Below are 17,968 nucleotides of genomic sequence, written 5' to 3' on the forward strand. Positions count from 1 at the left end.
CTCCGGTGCTTAGACATCTTATCCCCTATGCAAAGTATAGGGGATAAGATGCCTGATCGTGGGAGTCCCGCCACTGGAGACCCCCGTGATCTTGCACGCGGCACCCATTTATAATCAGTCCCTGGAGCGTGTTCGCTACGGGTCTGATTACCAGTGACCACAGGGCCGACGGCGTGTAATGTCACGCCTCCGCCCCCATGTGACATCATGCTCCGCCCCTCAATGCAAGCCTATGGGAGGGGGTGTGATAGCTGTCATGCCCCCTCCCATAGGCTTGTATTGAGGGGCGGCACGTGACGTCACACGGGGGCGGAGGCACTCTATAAAAATGATGGATAAACACTCTTGTGTGCTTAGTTGCTCTACAGTCTTAGCTCATACTGCTTACAATTGCACTCTTTGCATTGAAAAAATGTCTAGTTACTATACACATTGCTCCTGACGGTCTGGGCCAGGACTAGACAATGGTAGTGAACAATTCTGACCTAATAACTCTAGATGACTTTGTGTACAGTAAGTATTTCACACAGAAATTCATTTTACACATGACTCTACATGAGACAGACTAATCGGACTTCTTCAGGACAGTCTTATAAACGCACACAATGAACTGCCGCCATTCTTCATTTTCAGTGTTGTTCCGGATAATAATCAATATTAAAATAAAGAAAAAGTTTTATATTCAAGTTTCATTCCAGGAGATTTGAAAGTTAGTTCTTTCCCACTGGTTGATCTTTGTAATGATAATTTTTTATAAAAGTAATATTAGTGCCATAAGTAACGTCCGAATGCTGTGCATCGACAAATTCACATTTTTGAGAAGCAAATGTCCATGTTTCCAGGTGAAGGCATGCAGAAGAGGGTTTTCCGGTAATGTCCGCCATTTGGTATCCTGTCCACTAGCTGCTGCATCCTCTTGTACAGCCGTGTACTAAAATGTTGTTATTTGTGGTGTGTCCATCTTGAGCTTTTATGTGCGGCTGTCTGTGTGCTTTGCTCTCTGTGTTTGATGTTTGTCCACCTTGTTCTGGTTGATGTTTGTGTCTAGAAAACAAAATTGTAAAATGTAAGATTTTTTTTCAAAAAGTGGCAGCATTTTAAAGGGTTTAAGAAAATAAAATGAATTAATTATATAGTCTAAAGTATTGTATGTGAAATAGTTTTGCGTAGAACAAAAACCAGAAAAAATGATGTAACAGATAATTGGGCAATAGAGGTGATGCCCTAGGAGTTCAGAGATCTGGAGTAAAGGCCTTTTTACATGCGCTGATTGTAGGCTGAATGAGCGTTCCAAGTAATTCACAATCCCAATAATTGACCTATAAAGGGGCCAGCGATCAGCCAATGAATGACAAAACACTTGTTTAGATGGGACCTTTTATTAATTTTCCTCTGGTATATGAACTGACCAAAAATGTGCAATTCTGGACATTGGTATTTTTTTTATGTTTACAATATTCACTATAATCTCCTGATATTACCGCTAAGTGCTCACTGACATCACCGCTACTTAACCAGCCACTGGGCCGGTGGCTTGGTGAGTATAATGTATGTACACAGTGACCCCCACCAGCAGAATAGTGAGTACAGCTCTGGACTATAATACAGGATATAACTCAGGATCAGTACAGGATAAGTAATGTAATGTATGTATGTACACAGTGACCCCACCAGTAGAATAGTGAGTACAGCTCTGGACTATAATACAGTATATAACTCAGGACCAGTACAGGATAAGTAATGTGATGTATGCACACAGTGACCCAACCAGCAGAATAGTGAGTACAGATCTAGACTATAATACAGGATATAGCTCAGGATCAGTACAGGATAAGTAATGTAATCTATGTACACAGTGATCTCACCAACAGAATAATGAGTGCAGCTCTGGAGTATTTGAAGTAACAGATGTTGCTCCTGATCCTGAGTTACATCCTATTATAAATATAGGATGCAACTTAGAAGTAACATCAAATATAATCAAGAGCTGCACTCACTGTTCTGTTGTTGGGGTCACTGTGTACAATTATATTACTTACCCTGTACATGGTTTTAGTCTGTAGTGTATATACCAGTGTTTTCCAACCAGGGTGCACTCAAGCTGTTGCAAAACTACAACTCACAGCATAACTGGACAGCCTTTTGCTGTGTGGGCATGCTGGGAGTTGTCGTTTTGCAATAGCTGGAGGCACCCTGGTCGGGAAACACTGCTGTATACAGTGACTCCACATGATGCAGGGGATTGATTTAGAATTAAGCAGCTGTGGGCCCCCAAGCAGGTCTGGGCCCTTGGGCAGTGCCCGAATGCCCGACCTGTCAGTCTGCCCCTGATTCAGCATCACATAGATTTTTCTTGCAAACATGGTAGCTGGCTGACTGTTTTGTGCTGACTGTTTTACAAAACTCCCATTATAGTCCACAAATTTTATAAAAATTACATAAAACAGCGTCTCAGATAAGGACTCAAAAATCTGTAAATGGTAAAATGAACAACAAAGAACAGAGGTCTTTGTATAACTATAACCAAACACTAAAAAAAAACCTGGCTGCTGAATTATATCAAGTTACTTCATAGAATTCCTATTACAGAAATAATAAGACCTGAATGACTTTCATCTCTAGTTAAAAAAAAAAAACTAAAAAAAACACATGATCACATGCAATTGTTACGACAGTATATACAGTATCTTTCTTTTTTATATCAGTATCTAGACATCTATGAAATTTCAAGCAGAAATCTTTACATGGGTACTCCGGTGGAAAATATTGTTTTTTAAAATAACTGGTGCCTGAAAGTTAAACAGATTTTTAAACGACTTCTGTCTTAATCCTTCCAGTACTAATCAGCTGCTCTATACTCCAGAGGAAGTTGTGCAGTTCTTTTCTGTCTGACCACAGTGCTCTCTGCTGCCACCTCTGTCCATGTCAGGAACTGTCCAGAGCAGAAGAGGTTCACTTTGGGTATTTCTTCCTACTCAAGGCTGGAGTTAGGGTGGGGCAAACCAGGCAATTGCCTAGGGCCCCCATCCCCCAGGGGGCCCCCTGCCGGTTGCTCAGCATAAGCGTGTGCACAGGGTTTGCCGGGTTTGCCTGGGCACACCATAATCAAGCCCAGGGGGGGTCCGTGGCCGCCACTGAGCAGCCCGCAGGGGGCGCCTGTCACATTCTGGACTTCCCTGTGTCCCGTGTGTGTGTGCCCATAGCAACGGAGGAGCGGTGCATCGACGAGGAGGACGCGTGTCGGCCGGCATGGTATGTCACCACCACCAGCTGGCGGCACGTCATCTTCGGTGTTCCAACCACCGCTCCTCCAGTCCCGGGACCTACTGCTATGGTCTATAGGCAATAGCAGTAGATCGTGACCTCAGACCGGAGGAGTGGTGTTCCGTTCACTGAAATGGGGCAGTACACAGACATACAGCCTCCAGTCATACACTGTATATGGCTGAAGGCTGTATGTCTGTGGGGGAACTATACTGCACCTACTGTGGGGAACTATACTGCACCTAATGTGGGGGAATTATACTGCACCTAATTTGGGGGAACTGTACTGCACCTAATGTGGGTGAACTATACTGCACCTAATGGGGGGGAACTATACTGCACCTAATGTGGGGGAACTATACTGCACCTAATGTGGGGGAACTGTTCTGCACCTAATGTGGGGAAACTATACTGCACCTAATGTGGGGGAACTGTTCTGCACCTAATGTGGGGGAACTATACTGCGTCTAATGTGGGGGAACTATACTGCGCCAAATGTGGGGGAACTATACTGCGTCTAATGTGGGGGAACTATACTGCGCCTAATGTGGAGAACTATACTGCACCTAATGTGGAGAACTATACTGCACCTAATGTGGAGAACTATACTGCACCTAATGTGGAGAACTATACTGCAATACTACACCTAATGTTGGGGAACTGTACTGCACCTAATGTGGGGAGCTATACTGCACCTAATGTGGGGGAACTGTACTGCACCTAATGTGGGGAGCTCTACTGCACCTAATGTGGGGGAACTGTACTGCACCAAATGTGGGGGAACTATACTGCACCTAATGTGGGGGAACTATACTGCCAACCTAATGTGGGGGAACTACAACCTAATGTGGGGGGAACTATACTGCCAACCTAATGTTAGGGAACTACGACCTAATGTGGGGGGACTATACTGCCAACCTAATGTGGGGGGACTCTACAGCCAACCTAATATGGGGGAACTATACTGCCTACCTAATGTGAGGAAACTACAACCTAATGTGGGGGGAACAATAGTGCCAACCTAATGTGGGGTTACTACAACCAAATGTGGGGGGAACTATACTGACAACCTAATGTGGGAGAACTACAACCTAATGTGGGGGAACTATACTGCCAACCTAATCTTGGGAAGCTATACTGGCAACCTAATGTGGGGTGACTATACAGCCAACCTAATGTGGGGGAACTATACTGCCAACCTAATGTGGGGGAATTATACTGCCCACCTAATATGGGGGAACTATACTGCCTACCTAATGTGGGGGGAACTGTACTGCCTACCTAATGTGGGGGAACTATACTGCCTACCCATTGTGGGGGAACTATACTGTCTACCTAATGTGGGGGAACTATACTGCCAACCTAATGTGGGGGAACTATACTGCCTACCTAATGTGGGGGAACTACACTGCCTACCTAATGTGGGGGAACTATACTGCCTACCTAATGTGGGGGAACTATACTGCCTACCTAATGTGAGGGAACTATACTGCCTACCTAATGTGGGGGAACTATACTGTCTACCTAATGTAGGGGAACTATACTGCCTACCTAATGTGGGGGGACTATACTGCCTACCCAATGTGGGGGAACTATACTGCCTACCCATTGTGGGGGAACTATACTGTCTACCTAATGTGGGGGAACTATACTGCCAACCTAATGTGGGGGAACTATACTGCCTACCTAATGTGGGGGAACTATACTACCTACCTAATGTGGGGGAACTATACTGCCTACCTAATGGGAGGGAACTATACTGCCTACCTAATGTGGGGGAACTATACTGTCTACTTAATGTAGGGGAACTATACTGCCAACCTTATGTGGGGGAACTACAACAGAATGTGGGGGGAACTACACTGGCAACCTAATGTGGGGGAGCTATACAGCCAACCTAATGTGGGGGGAATTATACTGCCAACCTAATGTGGGGAAACTACACAAAAATATAAAATTGTACTATTCTGATCCCTATAACTTTTATTTTTCTGTATATGGGGATGTATGAGGGTCATTTTTTGTGCTTTGATTTGTAGTTTTTATCGGTACCATTTTTGTTTTGATGGGACTTTCCAATTGCTTTTTAGATATTTTTTTTATGGTATTTGAAGTGACCAAAAATGTGCAAAGCTGGTTAGTGCACTACTACAACTTTTGGGGCCCCTCTTTGGATTTTGCCTAGTGCCACGCTAAGCCTTAAACCGGCCCTGCTCTTACTCTACACATTTCCTGACATGGACAGAGGTGTCAGCAGAGAGCACTGTGGTCACACTGAAAAGAATTGCACAACTTTCTGTGGAGCATACAGCAGCTGATAAGTACTTGAAGGGTTAATATTTTTTAAATAGAAGTAATTTACAAATTTGTTAAACTTTCTGGTACCAGATGATTTTAATTTTTTTTCCTCACCGGAGTACTCCTTTAACGCCAACTCACAGAATGTATGCACTGTATAGCAACCTAAAAAATACAAACCCAGCAATTGCTATTGATGACAACTCCGAATTTCCCCACTTTTTATTGACAAGCCCTGATATCTGTGGAGCTGCAGTAATGGATTCCACCGTTGTTATGCTGCAGTATTATCTTAACTGAGAAAGTTCTTTTGATGCACACACACTAAATAATAATTCAATGGTAGCCACTTACCAATGCAGTCTTATTATTAAAGCGCAACTGTTACCCAAAATATGCTTGTCAAGCTTCACACAGTGTACTAGGGCTTCACAAGCATATTCTAGGCCTACCCGTATTAACAGATTAGGCTGCTTTAGACTAAGGAAACCTGAATATGCCAACCCCTTAACACCTTAAGGACTCAGACACCTTAACCCCTTAACACCTTAAGGACCCATTTTGGCCTTAAGGACTCAGACAATTAAATGTTTACGTTTTCGTTTTTTCCTCCTCGCCTTCTAAAAATCATAACTCTTTTATATTTTCATCACCAGACTAGTATGAGGGCTTGTTTATTGCGTGACCAGTTGTCCTTTGTAATGACATCACTCATTATATCATAAAATGTATTTTTGTGGGGAAATTAAAAAGAAAAACGCAATTTTGCTAATTTTGGAAGGTTTCGTTTTCACGCTGTACAATTTACGGTAAAAATGACATGTGTTCTTTATTCTGAGGGTCAATACGATTAAAATGATACCCATTATTACATACTTTTATATTATTGTTGTGCTTAAAAAAAATCACAAACATTTTAACCAAATTAGTATGTTTATAATCCCTTTATTTTGATGACCTATAACTTTTTCATTTTTATAATAAGCGAATAAGCGGCGGTTTGAGGGCTCATTTTTTGCACCATGATCTGAACTTTTTTTTGATACCACATTTGCATATAAAAAACTTTTAATACATTTTTAATAATTTTTTTTAAATAAAATGTAATAAAAAAAGTAGCAATTTTGGACATTTATTTGTATTTTACGTTCACGCCGTTCACCGTACAGGATCATTAACATTTTATTTTAATATTTCGGACATTTACACACACGGCGATACCAAATATGTCTATTAAATTTATTTTTTTACGCTTTTTGGGGGTAAAATAGGAAAAAACTGACGTTTTACTTTTTTATTGGGGAGGGGATTTTTCACTTTTTTTTACTTAGAATTTTACATTTTTTTTTACACTTGAATAGTCCCCATAGGGGACTATTCATAGCAATACCATAATTGCTAATACTCATCTGTTTTATGTATAGGACATAGAACAGATCAGTGTTATCGGTTATCTTCTGCTCTGGTCTGCTCGATCTCATACAAGAGCAGAAGACGCCGGGAGCCGGACAGAGGCAGGTGAGGGGACCTCCGTGCAGTGTTCTGAATGATCGGATCCCCGCAGCAGCGCTGCGGGCGATCAGATCATTCATTGAAATCGCGTACTGCCGCAGATGCCGGGATCGGTATTGATCCCGGCATCTGAGGGGTTAATGGCGGACGCCCGCGAGATCGCGGGTGTCGGCCATTGCCGGCGGGTCCCTGGCTACGATCAGCAGCCGGGATCAGCCGCGCATGACACGGGCATTGCTCCGATGCCCGCGGTTATGTACAGGACGTAAATGTACATCCTGGAGCGTTAAGTACCACCGCACCAGGACGTACATTTACGTCCTGCGTCCTTAAGGGGTTAAAGGGGTACTCCATTGGCCAGCATTTGTCAGTAAATGTTCCAAACACTGTTTTTGCGCTGTGGGGGTCGGCCATGCCCCTCGTGACATCACGGCCACGCCCCCTCAATGCAAGTCTATGAGAGGTGGCGTGACGCTCCCTCCCATAGACTTGCATTGAGGGGGTGTGGCCGTGATGTCACGAGGGGCGTGGTCGACCACGGCATCACGAAAACAGCGTTCGAAACATTTACTTCTGAACGCTGGCCAGTGGAGTACCCCATTAAGACTAAAGATCCCTTCCCCAAATAAAGACAGACACAATTCTAACTGTACATGAGTGGGGGTAGGCCACAACTTTATATATAAATAACACATAATATTAAAGGCACTTAAAACCCATGACAAAATTTGTGTGGTAACCACTGCCGACTCCGGCAAGCAAGAGCGCCACGAACCTGTCAACTGTGCAACTTTGCTCTAAACTGCCGCTGTGACTTGAACAGATCAAATAACATCAAATACAACATCATACAAAACAAAAGAGCATAACAAAAAAAAGGGCAAGGGAGGGCAAAACTACCTCTGGGGCCCATCCGGGGGGAATAGTGCCATGGCCACCGCTCCCAGGGGATATAGGGGTGAGGGAGGACCCAGTGAGGTGGGAAAACAACAGAACTGTGGGATAGGAGGAGGGGAGCAAGCACCGCCTAGGGGGAGGGTCATAAAACTAACTTTTTACAAAATAACTGGGGGGAAGGACTGAAACAGGAGGTATGATAAGTAGGGCTCAAGAATCAGGGGGCCCTATTGCCAGCCGCCAATGTGCCCCTACATACATACAAAAACTCCGGGAGTCAGGCCAACAGTTAGAGAGGTGGAGCCCAGGTTCGGCTCTGCTCTGCGGTTACACCTCCTCTCTATGCTTACGTTGCATAGTTGATTGATAGCCGACACATGTGCAGCAGCACTACACATGGCCATTGCAGGCAGGCGAGCCCTGGGTGTCAATCAACTGTAGCTGGTAGAGACATACCCCAAAAGAATTCCTGCTGAAATTGCAGCATAAGGGGTTATACTAAGTATTGGCTTGGGAGTGAATACTTATGCATCCAACAAATGGTTCAAATCGTTTGTTGAAACCATCGTATCTTGAGGGATCTGTGTAATGTAAAGTATAGGACAGTGGTCTACAACCTGCGGAACTCTCAACGGCTGTCCGGGCATGTAGTTTTACAACATCTGGAGGTCCGCAGGTTGAAGACCATTGGCATAGGAAGTTGTACTCACCTGTCCCCGCCGCTCCGGACCGTCACCGGAGTGACGCGTCCCCGGGGTGTCCCCGACGCTCCGGCAAGGCCTCTGCTTCCCCGACATCCTCACTCTCCGTCGCTTACCTGTCCTCGGGGCTCCGGCGCGTCCTCTTCGGGATCCCATGCATCGTCGCCGCTCTCCGTCGCAGCCATCACGTCGCTACGCACGCCAATCCTATTGGATAATGGGACGGCGTGCGCAGCGATGTGATGACGACGATGGAGAGCGCCGACGATGCAGGGAATCCCGAAGAGGACGTGCCGTAGCCCCGAGGACTGTTAAGTGATCGTCAGCGGACCACACAGGGCACCGTAAACGGCTATCCGGTGGCAGCTGAAGCAGTCTGCGCTGCCGGATAGCCATTTATGCGATGGCCCCGACATACAAAAGCATCGTATGTTGATGCTGCCTCTGAGAGGTCATCGCATGTTGAAATTATCATATGTCGGGGCCATCGTAGGTCGGGGGGGTCACTGTATCTTGTTCTCATTATTGTTTAGATCACCATAAAATGTATTTTGCACTTTTAAAGTACTATGCATGTTGTATTTATCAAATGGTAAAAGTCTATTTGAATTCCAGTTTGTAACAGAAGCCAAATGTGTAAAAAGTCCAAGGGAGTGAATATTTTTGCAGGGCATTGTATTTCCTAAATATTATTAGATTAGTAAGGTTGAACTCTGAGCCAATTCATTGCTTTGTGACATTAACCCCTTGAGGGATTAATGGTAGATGCCAGTCACACTTGCGATAAATCAGACCTCTGTCATGCAGGATATCAATGTATCTTTATTTTTGCTGCAATTACAGCATCAGACACTAACAATGCATCTTCTTCAGTGAGAAAGCTGTATCTGGAAACATGCCATGCCCTGCTGACTGCAAAAGCCGAAAGCTTGTTTGCATGGAGCTAGAACAAATGATGTTCAACAAATGAAGCCAAGAAATCTCCAAATTAATTCTTCATTTCCAGTGCATAGTCAGCTGTGTAATTATGTCCTGCAGAAAATATATGTACATATCCTATCATGCAAACACCAATAAGCTCACATGATATTACAGATGACTCCCGAAGAAAGATCGCTCTCTCTGCATCGTCTCACATCTCTAGTGCATACAAATCATACTAAAAAAAAATCACTATTAGATACAATATTTTTTTGTTATATATATCATTTTTATTTTTATTTGACTATGCTACAGAGGCTGTAAAGTTAGTGTAGTTCATGATATAGTGTCTGTACCTGTGTACATGCAATTCTTATGTGATTTTTGCCCCGATGTTCATTTTTAGCAGCATACAAAATTAGTGCTGTCCCAGCTTTTCTCAGGTTGCAGTGCTGCCCGAAACATTACATCACTAGTCAAGCGTTGAAAGAGAGCCTATGTTTGAATGGGTGGAGCGACCACTGGGTGGGAGTGAGATCATTCTCCAAAGGGCTGCAGGGAATTGCAGTTTACAAACACAGTATGCAGGGCAGCTCAGATGTGCTGCAACGGGTGGGTGGCTTATGTGTGGGAGGAAGAAAAGTGACCTCACACTTACAAACAAGGGATATTGGGACTTGTAGTTGTAGGTAAGGAACTCCAACAGAATATAGCCATTTCACAAAAAGAAAACAGCAGCATTATAGTGGACTTACAATACAACCTTTTTGCCCCAGAAGAAGCACTGATCCTGCCTAAGCATGCCCCTTACCATCTGGCAGGTAAGAAAATCACCTTATGGTGGTTAACTGTTTAACCTCTTAAGGACATAGCGTCATAGCAGGTCGGTCCCGGCGGCTAATGAAAACCAGGACCCTGGGCTAGTAGCATGCTGCACTGAACGTTGTGCCACGCGCTATTAACCCTTTAGACGCAGCCATCAAAGTTTGATTGCCGCTTCTAAAGTTGAAAAAAGTTGCATCCCTGCAGCTCAGGCGGGCTGATCAGGAACACCACGGTGAAACCACATTGTCCTGATCAGCTAGGATGCCGAAGGAAGGTCCCTGTGTGCTTCCTCGGCATCTGATCGGCGATTGACTTCTCCATGCCTGTGATCCAGGCAGGAGAAGTAAAGCCCCAATAAGACTGATCATCCACATGTAATTCTATGCTGATGAGGTGTAGGGAATCTATGTAATGCATATTATAGCCCCTAGAGGGGGCTATAATATAGCAAAAAAGTGGGGGAAAAAAGTTATTAATGTTGAATTAACCCCTTCCCTAATAAAAGTAAGAATCATCCCCCTTTTGACATAAAAAAAAAACTGTGTAAATAAAAATAAACATGTGGAAAAAATAAACGTGCGGAAATGTCCAAACTCTAAAAATATATTGTTAATTAAACTGCACGGTCAATGGCGTACACGCAAAAAAATTCCAAAGTCTAAAATAGCGTATTTTTGGTAACTCTTTTTAGCAAAAAAAAATTTTTCTTATAAAAAGACATCAAAAAAGTCCAATCAAAACAAAAAAGGTACCAATAAAAACTTCAGATCACGCTGCAAACAATTAGCCCTCACACATGCCCGTATGCAGAAAAATAAAAAACATTTTAGGGGTCAGAAGATGACAATTTTAAACGTATAAATTTTTACAAAAAAATTCACTGCGTAGAAACACTGTGGATTTTTTTGTAAAATGACTAATGTCACTGCAAAGTAGAATTGGTGGCGCAAAAATAAGCCACAATATGGAATTTTAGGTGGAAAAGTGAAAGGGTTATGATTTTTAAAAAGGAGGAAAAAACGAAAGTGCAGAAACCAAAAAAAAACCTGCGTCCTTAAGGAGTTAATGAGTATGGGCTGTGACCGCTAAGGCCACTGTTTGGCTGGGTCAGTCACGTGACTACTGCCCCAAGATGGGTGCAGACAGAAGCCTGAATGTGGGATCAGCGCAGGATGAGAAAGGTAAGTAACTGCTGTTTTATTATTTTAAAGCATTTGGGACTCATTTAAAAAAGAAATAACAAAAATAAAACATAAATACACTCTTAGGCTAGGATCACACGACACAGATCCACAGTGAATATTATGCTGCGGATCTGCTAGTGACCCGACCCTTAGTGTGCCTCCAGCTGTTTCCCCCCTGCTCGCAGCAGCAATCCGCCGCTCCGAGCAGTCACACAGGGCGAATGGCTCTGTGTGTTGCAGCGCACATGCGCAGTGTTCTCACACATCACGGCCTCATCGCAAAGTCTGAAAGTAGATTGTGAGCAAACACGGTGACTCTGTGTGACTGCTCGGAGCGGCGAATTGCCGCTGTGAGCAGGGGAGAAACAGCTGGAGGCACACTAAGGGTCGGGTCACCGACAGATCTGCAGTGTAAAATACTTTGTTGATCTGTGTTGTGTGACCCTATCCTGAATCTGCTTTTCCTTCTCAGTATATGTTATAATGGCTCAGTAAAAATGTACTGTATATCCTGTGTAGTATGAGCGTTATTCGGAGCACACCAACTTCTGAACATTTGCATTGCATCTTGTCACTAATTGGGATTTCAAGAGCCAAAAAAGTGGAATATTACAGGATTTCAGAGCAGAGAGCCCGCTGATCAATACCCAGCTTCACACCAGGACGCCGCACACATTCTGCCAGTAAAGGCCCTTGGCACCTGTTGTCACAATCATTAATCATTTACAGAAACGTCTAAGGAATAACCTCCAATGTCTCAAGAGCAATTTGCCTTGTACAACATGTAGGTGCGTTTGATAAATGTACTCACTTCTCCCTGTTGAATATGATAAATTCTTTTCTCACGGTGTCCAAACATTGCTGCAGATGTCCGTTCTGGAAAAAAAGAGAATGACAAATTGTCTTTAACACCAACATGCATCTTGGTCATTGTCTGGACAACAGTCCTACATAATGGTTTCTAAGCATACTGTATAACACAAAAATAAGTATTTCTCAATATACAAAATGTACATTAATTAGTTTGGCAGAAAATTCTCTTTTTGAAGAAATCATGGCTTATAAAAAATCTAGGACATAATCCTGTCTGGCTGTAGCAGCATCTCTGTCCCAGCTGAAGCACAGGTTGGGACAAAGTCCAGTAAGTGAGAGCGGAACTAGCGCTCCTCTGTGCTCACTTCTGTCCTATCAGACTGCAACATGAAAACAGAGAGGAGGGGGTTACAGAGCAGCCTGCAGTGATTGGATGAAGAGACCAAGCACGGCACAGCAGACTTAGGGAGGAAGTGAGGGTGGGATAAGTGCTTGCCTTGGACATGCCCCATTCTGAGCAGAGGATGTCAGAATGAGTGAGCAGTAGAACAGATTTTGTGAGCAATATACAGAAGCTGGACACAAAAAAAAAAGTTGAGAATCTGCATAAAAGCATTATTTTTTCCTATATGACAGGTATGCTTTAAATGTATTTTGCACTTTTAAAGTGCTATGCTTGTTGTATTGATGAAATGGTAAAAATCTATTTGAATTTGAGATTAAAACTGGAGCAAAATGGGTAAAAGCCCCCAGGGGTGGGGGGATGGGGGGTTGAATATTGACTTGGGTATTGACCAGACCACATTTGACTATTAATTGAAGTAAATCAAGATAATTCCTGGATTTCTGCTTTTTTAAAGGGGTACTCCGGCGAAAACCTTTTTTCTTTTAAATCAACTGGTGGCAGAAAGTTAAACATATTTGTAAATTACTTCTATTAAAAAATCTTCATCCTTCCTGTACTTATTAGCTGCTGAATACTACAGAGAAAATTATTTTCTTTTTGGAATGCTCTCTGATGACATCACGAGCACAGTTCTCTCTGCTGCCATTATTATAATAATAATAACGCTTTATTTATTGTTGTCCTTAGTGGGATTTGAACCCAAGTCCCCAGCACTGCAAGGCAGCAGTGCTAACCACTGAGCCACCATGCTGCCCTTAGCATACATCTGCTATGCACCTGCTATGCATGGTTGCTAAAATGGACAGAGATGTCAGCAGAGAGCACTGTGCTCGTGATGTCATCAGTGAGGAATTTCCTCTGTAGCATTCAGCAGCTAATAAGTACTGGAAGGATTAAGATTTTTTAATAGAAGTAATTTACAAATATGTTTAACTTTCTGCCACCAGTTGATTTAAAAGACAAAAGGTTTTCACCGGAGTACCCCTTTAACTTACCCGTATTTTCCGCCCTATAGGACGCACCGGCATATAAGACGCACCCAATTTTAAAGGTGCAAAATCTAGAAAAAAAAGATTCTGCACCCAACAGTGATCTTCAACCTGCGGACCTCCAGATGTTGCAAAACTACAACTCCCAGCATGCCCGGACAGCCGTTGGCTGTCCGGGCATGCTGGGAGTTGTAGTTTTGCAACATCTGGAGGTCTGCAGGTTGAAGACCACTGGATAGGAGGTAATATTCACGTGTCCCCGCCGCTCCGGACCCGTCATCGCTGACCTGGATGTCGCTCCATCGCTGTCGCCGCGTCCCCCAGGGTGTCCCCGACGCTCCGAACGTCTTCTTCCCCGGGATCCACGCTCTCCGTCGCCGTCATCACGTCGCCGTCATCACGTCGCTACGCACGCCGCTCCTATTGGATGACGGGACGGCGTGCGCGATGACGTGATGATGTCGAAGGAGAGCGCCGCCATGCAGGGGATCCCGGCACGGAGCAGACACCGAGGAGGCAGGTAAGGTCCCTCCCGGTGTCCTGCAAGCTGTTCGGGATGCCGCGATTTCACCGCAGTGGTCCCGATCAGCTCGACTGAGCAGCCGGGTTACTGTCACTTTCGCTTCAGACGCAGCGGTCAGCTTTGATCGCCACGTCTGAAGGGTTAATACTGGGCATCATCGCGATCGGTGGTGTCCTGTATTAGCCGCGGGTCCTGTCCATTGATGGCCGCAGGGACCGACCCGATAGGTGTGTATTTGCCGTATAAGACGCACCAACTTTCCCCATCCCCAGTTTTGGGGAAGAAAAAGTCTTATACGGCGAAAAATACGGTACTTTTTCTTACAATTAACCAATCCAAGAAGTGAATACTTATGCAAGGCCCTGTACATATACATGTATAGCTAACTGGAGCTTCCCCTATCCAACAACTGGGATTTCTGATCATTAGGTCGGCTTCATCGTATAATACAGTGGTCAATGTAACGCGGCCTCAAAGTACTGTACATTGCAAATGTTACAATGTACAAAAAAGTTAATGTAGAAATTGAAATTAAAAAAACACCAAAATCAATAGGAATAAGGCAGTGAAACACCAAATGAATGAAATGCTATACCAGCACATATGTAAAAAAATAAAATGAAATATGAATTACGTGTGTGGAATATACCTCAACTCACAAATCAGAACTGAAAATTCCTGGCTATGGGCAATACTGTAGAAATGATGCAGAAAATAGCTCTCCTGTAAATGAACAGCCATGAGCCTGGGGTGCCCATCACATTTATCTGTATGGACAGATTGTGTACAACCCCTGGCGCAGGATTTATTAGTGAATACACCACCCCCACAAGTCTTAAATACCTCTGACATTACCTCATTTCCCAACATTCAATTTATCCAAATTATGATATGACTACTAGGCCCCAGACAATATTACATTTGTTCATTCCCACCAGGAATAGGCTCTATTTCACATTGATCAGAAACATAATGTTCTGAAAATAGGACCGCTGTATGGGGTTTCCCATAAGGACTAGAACACAAGTGTGGTGTCCCAGTGCAGAACATTATTTTCCACCTGCCTTGTCAGGTAGATGTCGCTTTCTGGTGTCTGCACTGACCCACAGGTGTTGCACGGTTTTTCCTACCTAATCATCGTGGGAGTGGAAAAGCAACATAGGAGGAAGCTCTTGTTCTCATATCCCATCCTCTTATCCCGACTCCATATCCCCTCCTAATATCTCATCCTCATATCAAGTCTTCATATCCCCGCCTCATATTCCCAAAAAGTAACACTAGTTGTTGCATAAGCACAACTGCCAGCATGTATGGACAGCCAAAGGGCATGCTGGGAGTTGTAGTTATGTGCCTCCAGCTGTTGCATAACTACAATGCCCCAGCATGCCATTTGACTATCTTTCTATCTATCATATCTATTTATCTATCTTAAAAAAAATTGCAGCACTCCCATATTAGTGAAAACAGAGTGAAAAAAGTGTTATTCCATCATGATGTGAAAAGCCACATTTTGACTTTCTCCAGAGGCTTAAAAAAATGTGTTTTTGGGAGGTTAGCTCTTCTCTACTTCTTTATCTTAAAGGGGTTCCCAATAATCACTTTATTTTTATCACCAGGAGAGGAGATAATTGACTGATTGCTGGGGCCACCACTACTGGGCACCTACCAATCACAAAGCAGGGGTCCCTCATTACTCCTCACTACACAGAGAAGTTGAATTGAGTGGTGGCCCAGCACAGGTGACAGGTACTAGGTAATATAGATAAGTTCTTGGGAAAGCTCCTGCAGGGGCGTCGCTGGGGGGTGGGTTTGGGGCTATAGCCCCGGGTGTGGCCCCCATAACACCCGGGTCTCGCACTGGCTCGCTCGCTTAGGACCCCTAGTTACCTACATACCTGGCTAACTCAATTACTGGCTACCCACATACCTGTTAACCTACGTCTGGTAATGTTAATGGACATAAATGTACAGTGTAAGTGGCAAAACCTCTCTTTCCAATGCGTTTCACCCTTGGATTTAGAGGGCTCATCAGGGATAAGAGGAGACCACAATAGTATACAGCAAAACTTGCTAATTACAAAAACAGCATGATACCTACATACCTGTCTAACTACATAACTGACTACCTTCATACTGGACTAACTTAACTACTGGCTAACTACATACCTGGCTAACTACATAACGGGCTACCTACATACCTGGATAACTCAATTACTGGCTACCTACATACCTGGAAAACTCAATTGCTGGCTACCTACATACCTGGCTAACTAAATTACTGTCTACATACATACATAGCTAATAACATAACAGGCTACCTACATACCTGGCTAACTAGATAAATGGCTACCTACACACCTGGCTAACTGAACTACTGGCTACCTACAAATTTGGAAAACTCAATTACTGGCTACCTAAATACCTGGATAACTCAATTACTGGCTAACTACATACCTGGATAACTCAATTACTGGCTACCTACATACCTGGCTAACTCAATTACTGGCTACCTACATACCTGGCTAACTACATAACTGGCTACCTATATAATTGGCTAACTCAATTACTGGCTACCTACATACCTGGCTAAATACATAACCGACTACCTACATACCTTGCTAATGCAATTACTGGCTACCTACATACCTAGCTAACTACATAACTGGCTACCTATATAACTGGCTAACTCAATTACTGTCTACCTACATACCAGGCTAACTAAATTACTGTCTACCTACATACATAGCTAATAACATAACTAGATAACTACATAACTGGCTACCTACACACCTGACTAACTCAATTACTGACACCTACATACTTGAATTACTCAATTACTGGCTACCTACATACCTGGCTAAATCAATTACTGGCTACCTACATACCTGGTTGACTAAATTACTGGCTACCTACATTCCTAGCTAATTACATAACTGGCTACCTGTATACCTGGCTAACTACATACCTGGCTAACTACATCACTGGTTACCTACATACCAGGCTAACTCAATTACTGTCGACCTACATACCTGGCTAACTCCAAAACTGGCTACTTATATTCCTGGCTAACTCATCTACTGGCTACCTAAATACCTAGCTAACTCAATTACTGACTACCTAGATACTTGGCTAAATCAATTACTGGCTACCTACATACCTTGCTAACTAAATGACTGGCTACCTACATGCCTGGCTAACTCAATTACTGGCTACCTATATACCTGACTAACTCAATTACTGGCTACCTACATACATGGCTAACTACATAACTGGCTGCCTATATACCTGGCTAACTCAATTACTGGCTACCTTCATACCTGGCAATCTACATAACTGGCTACCTACATACCTGACTAACTGAATTACTGACTACCTACATACCTGGCTAACTCCAAAACTAGCTACTTATATCCCTGGCTAACTCATTTACTGGCTACCTAAATACCTGGCTAACTCAATTACTGACTACCTAGATACTTGGCTAACTCAATTACTGGCTACCTACATACCTTGCTAACTGAATTACTGGCTACCTACATACCCGGCTAAGTACATAACTGGCTGCCTATATTCCTGGCTAACTTAATTACTGGCTAACTACATACCTGGCTAACTCAATTATTGGCTACCTTCAT

General features: G+C 43.5%; 1 protein-coding gene across 1 annotated transcript in view; it reads right to left on the minus strand.

The window, feature by feature from the left end:
- Nucleotides 1-279: 279 nt before the first annotated feature.
- The window catches only part of STK32B (serine/threonine kinase 32B), a 348,151-nt gene continuing 330,462 nt past the window's right edge, over nt 280-17,968 (minus strand). Inside the window, exons 11-12 of the mRNA XM_056555131.1 lie at nt 12,414-12,478; nt 280-1,044 (exon numbers count right to left, since the gene is read on the minus strand). Coding sequence (XP_056411106.1) covers nt 900-1,044; nt 12,414-12,478 — 210 coding nt within the window. The 3' untranslated portion in view covers nt 280-899. The remainder of the gene's footprint in view (nt 1,045-12,413; nt 12,479-17,968) is intronic.

Source organism: Hyla sarda, chromosome 1, assembly GCF_029499605.1.
Source record: "Hyla sarda isolate aHylSar1 chromosome 1, aHylSar1.hap1, whole genome shotgun sequence".
In the NCBI taxonomy this organism is placed as follows: Eukaryota; Metazoa; Chordata; class Amphibia; order Anura; family Hylidae; genus Hyla; species Hyla sarda.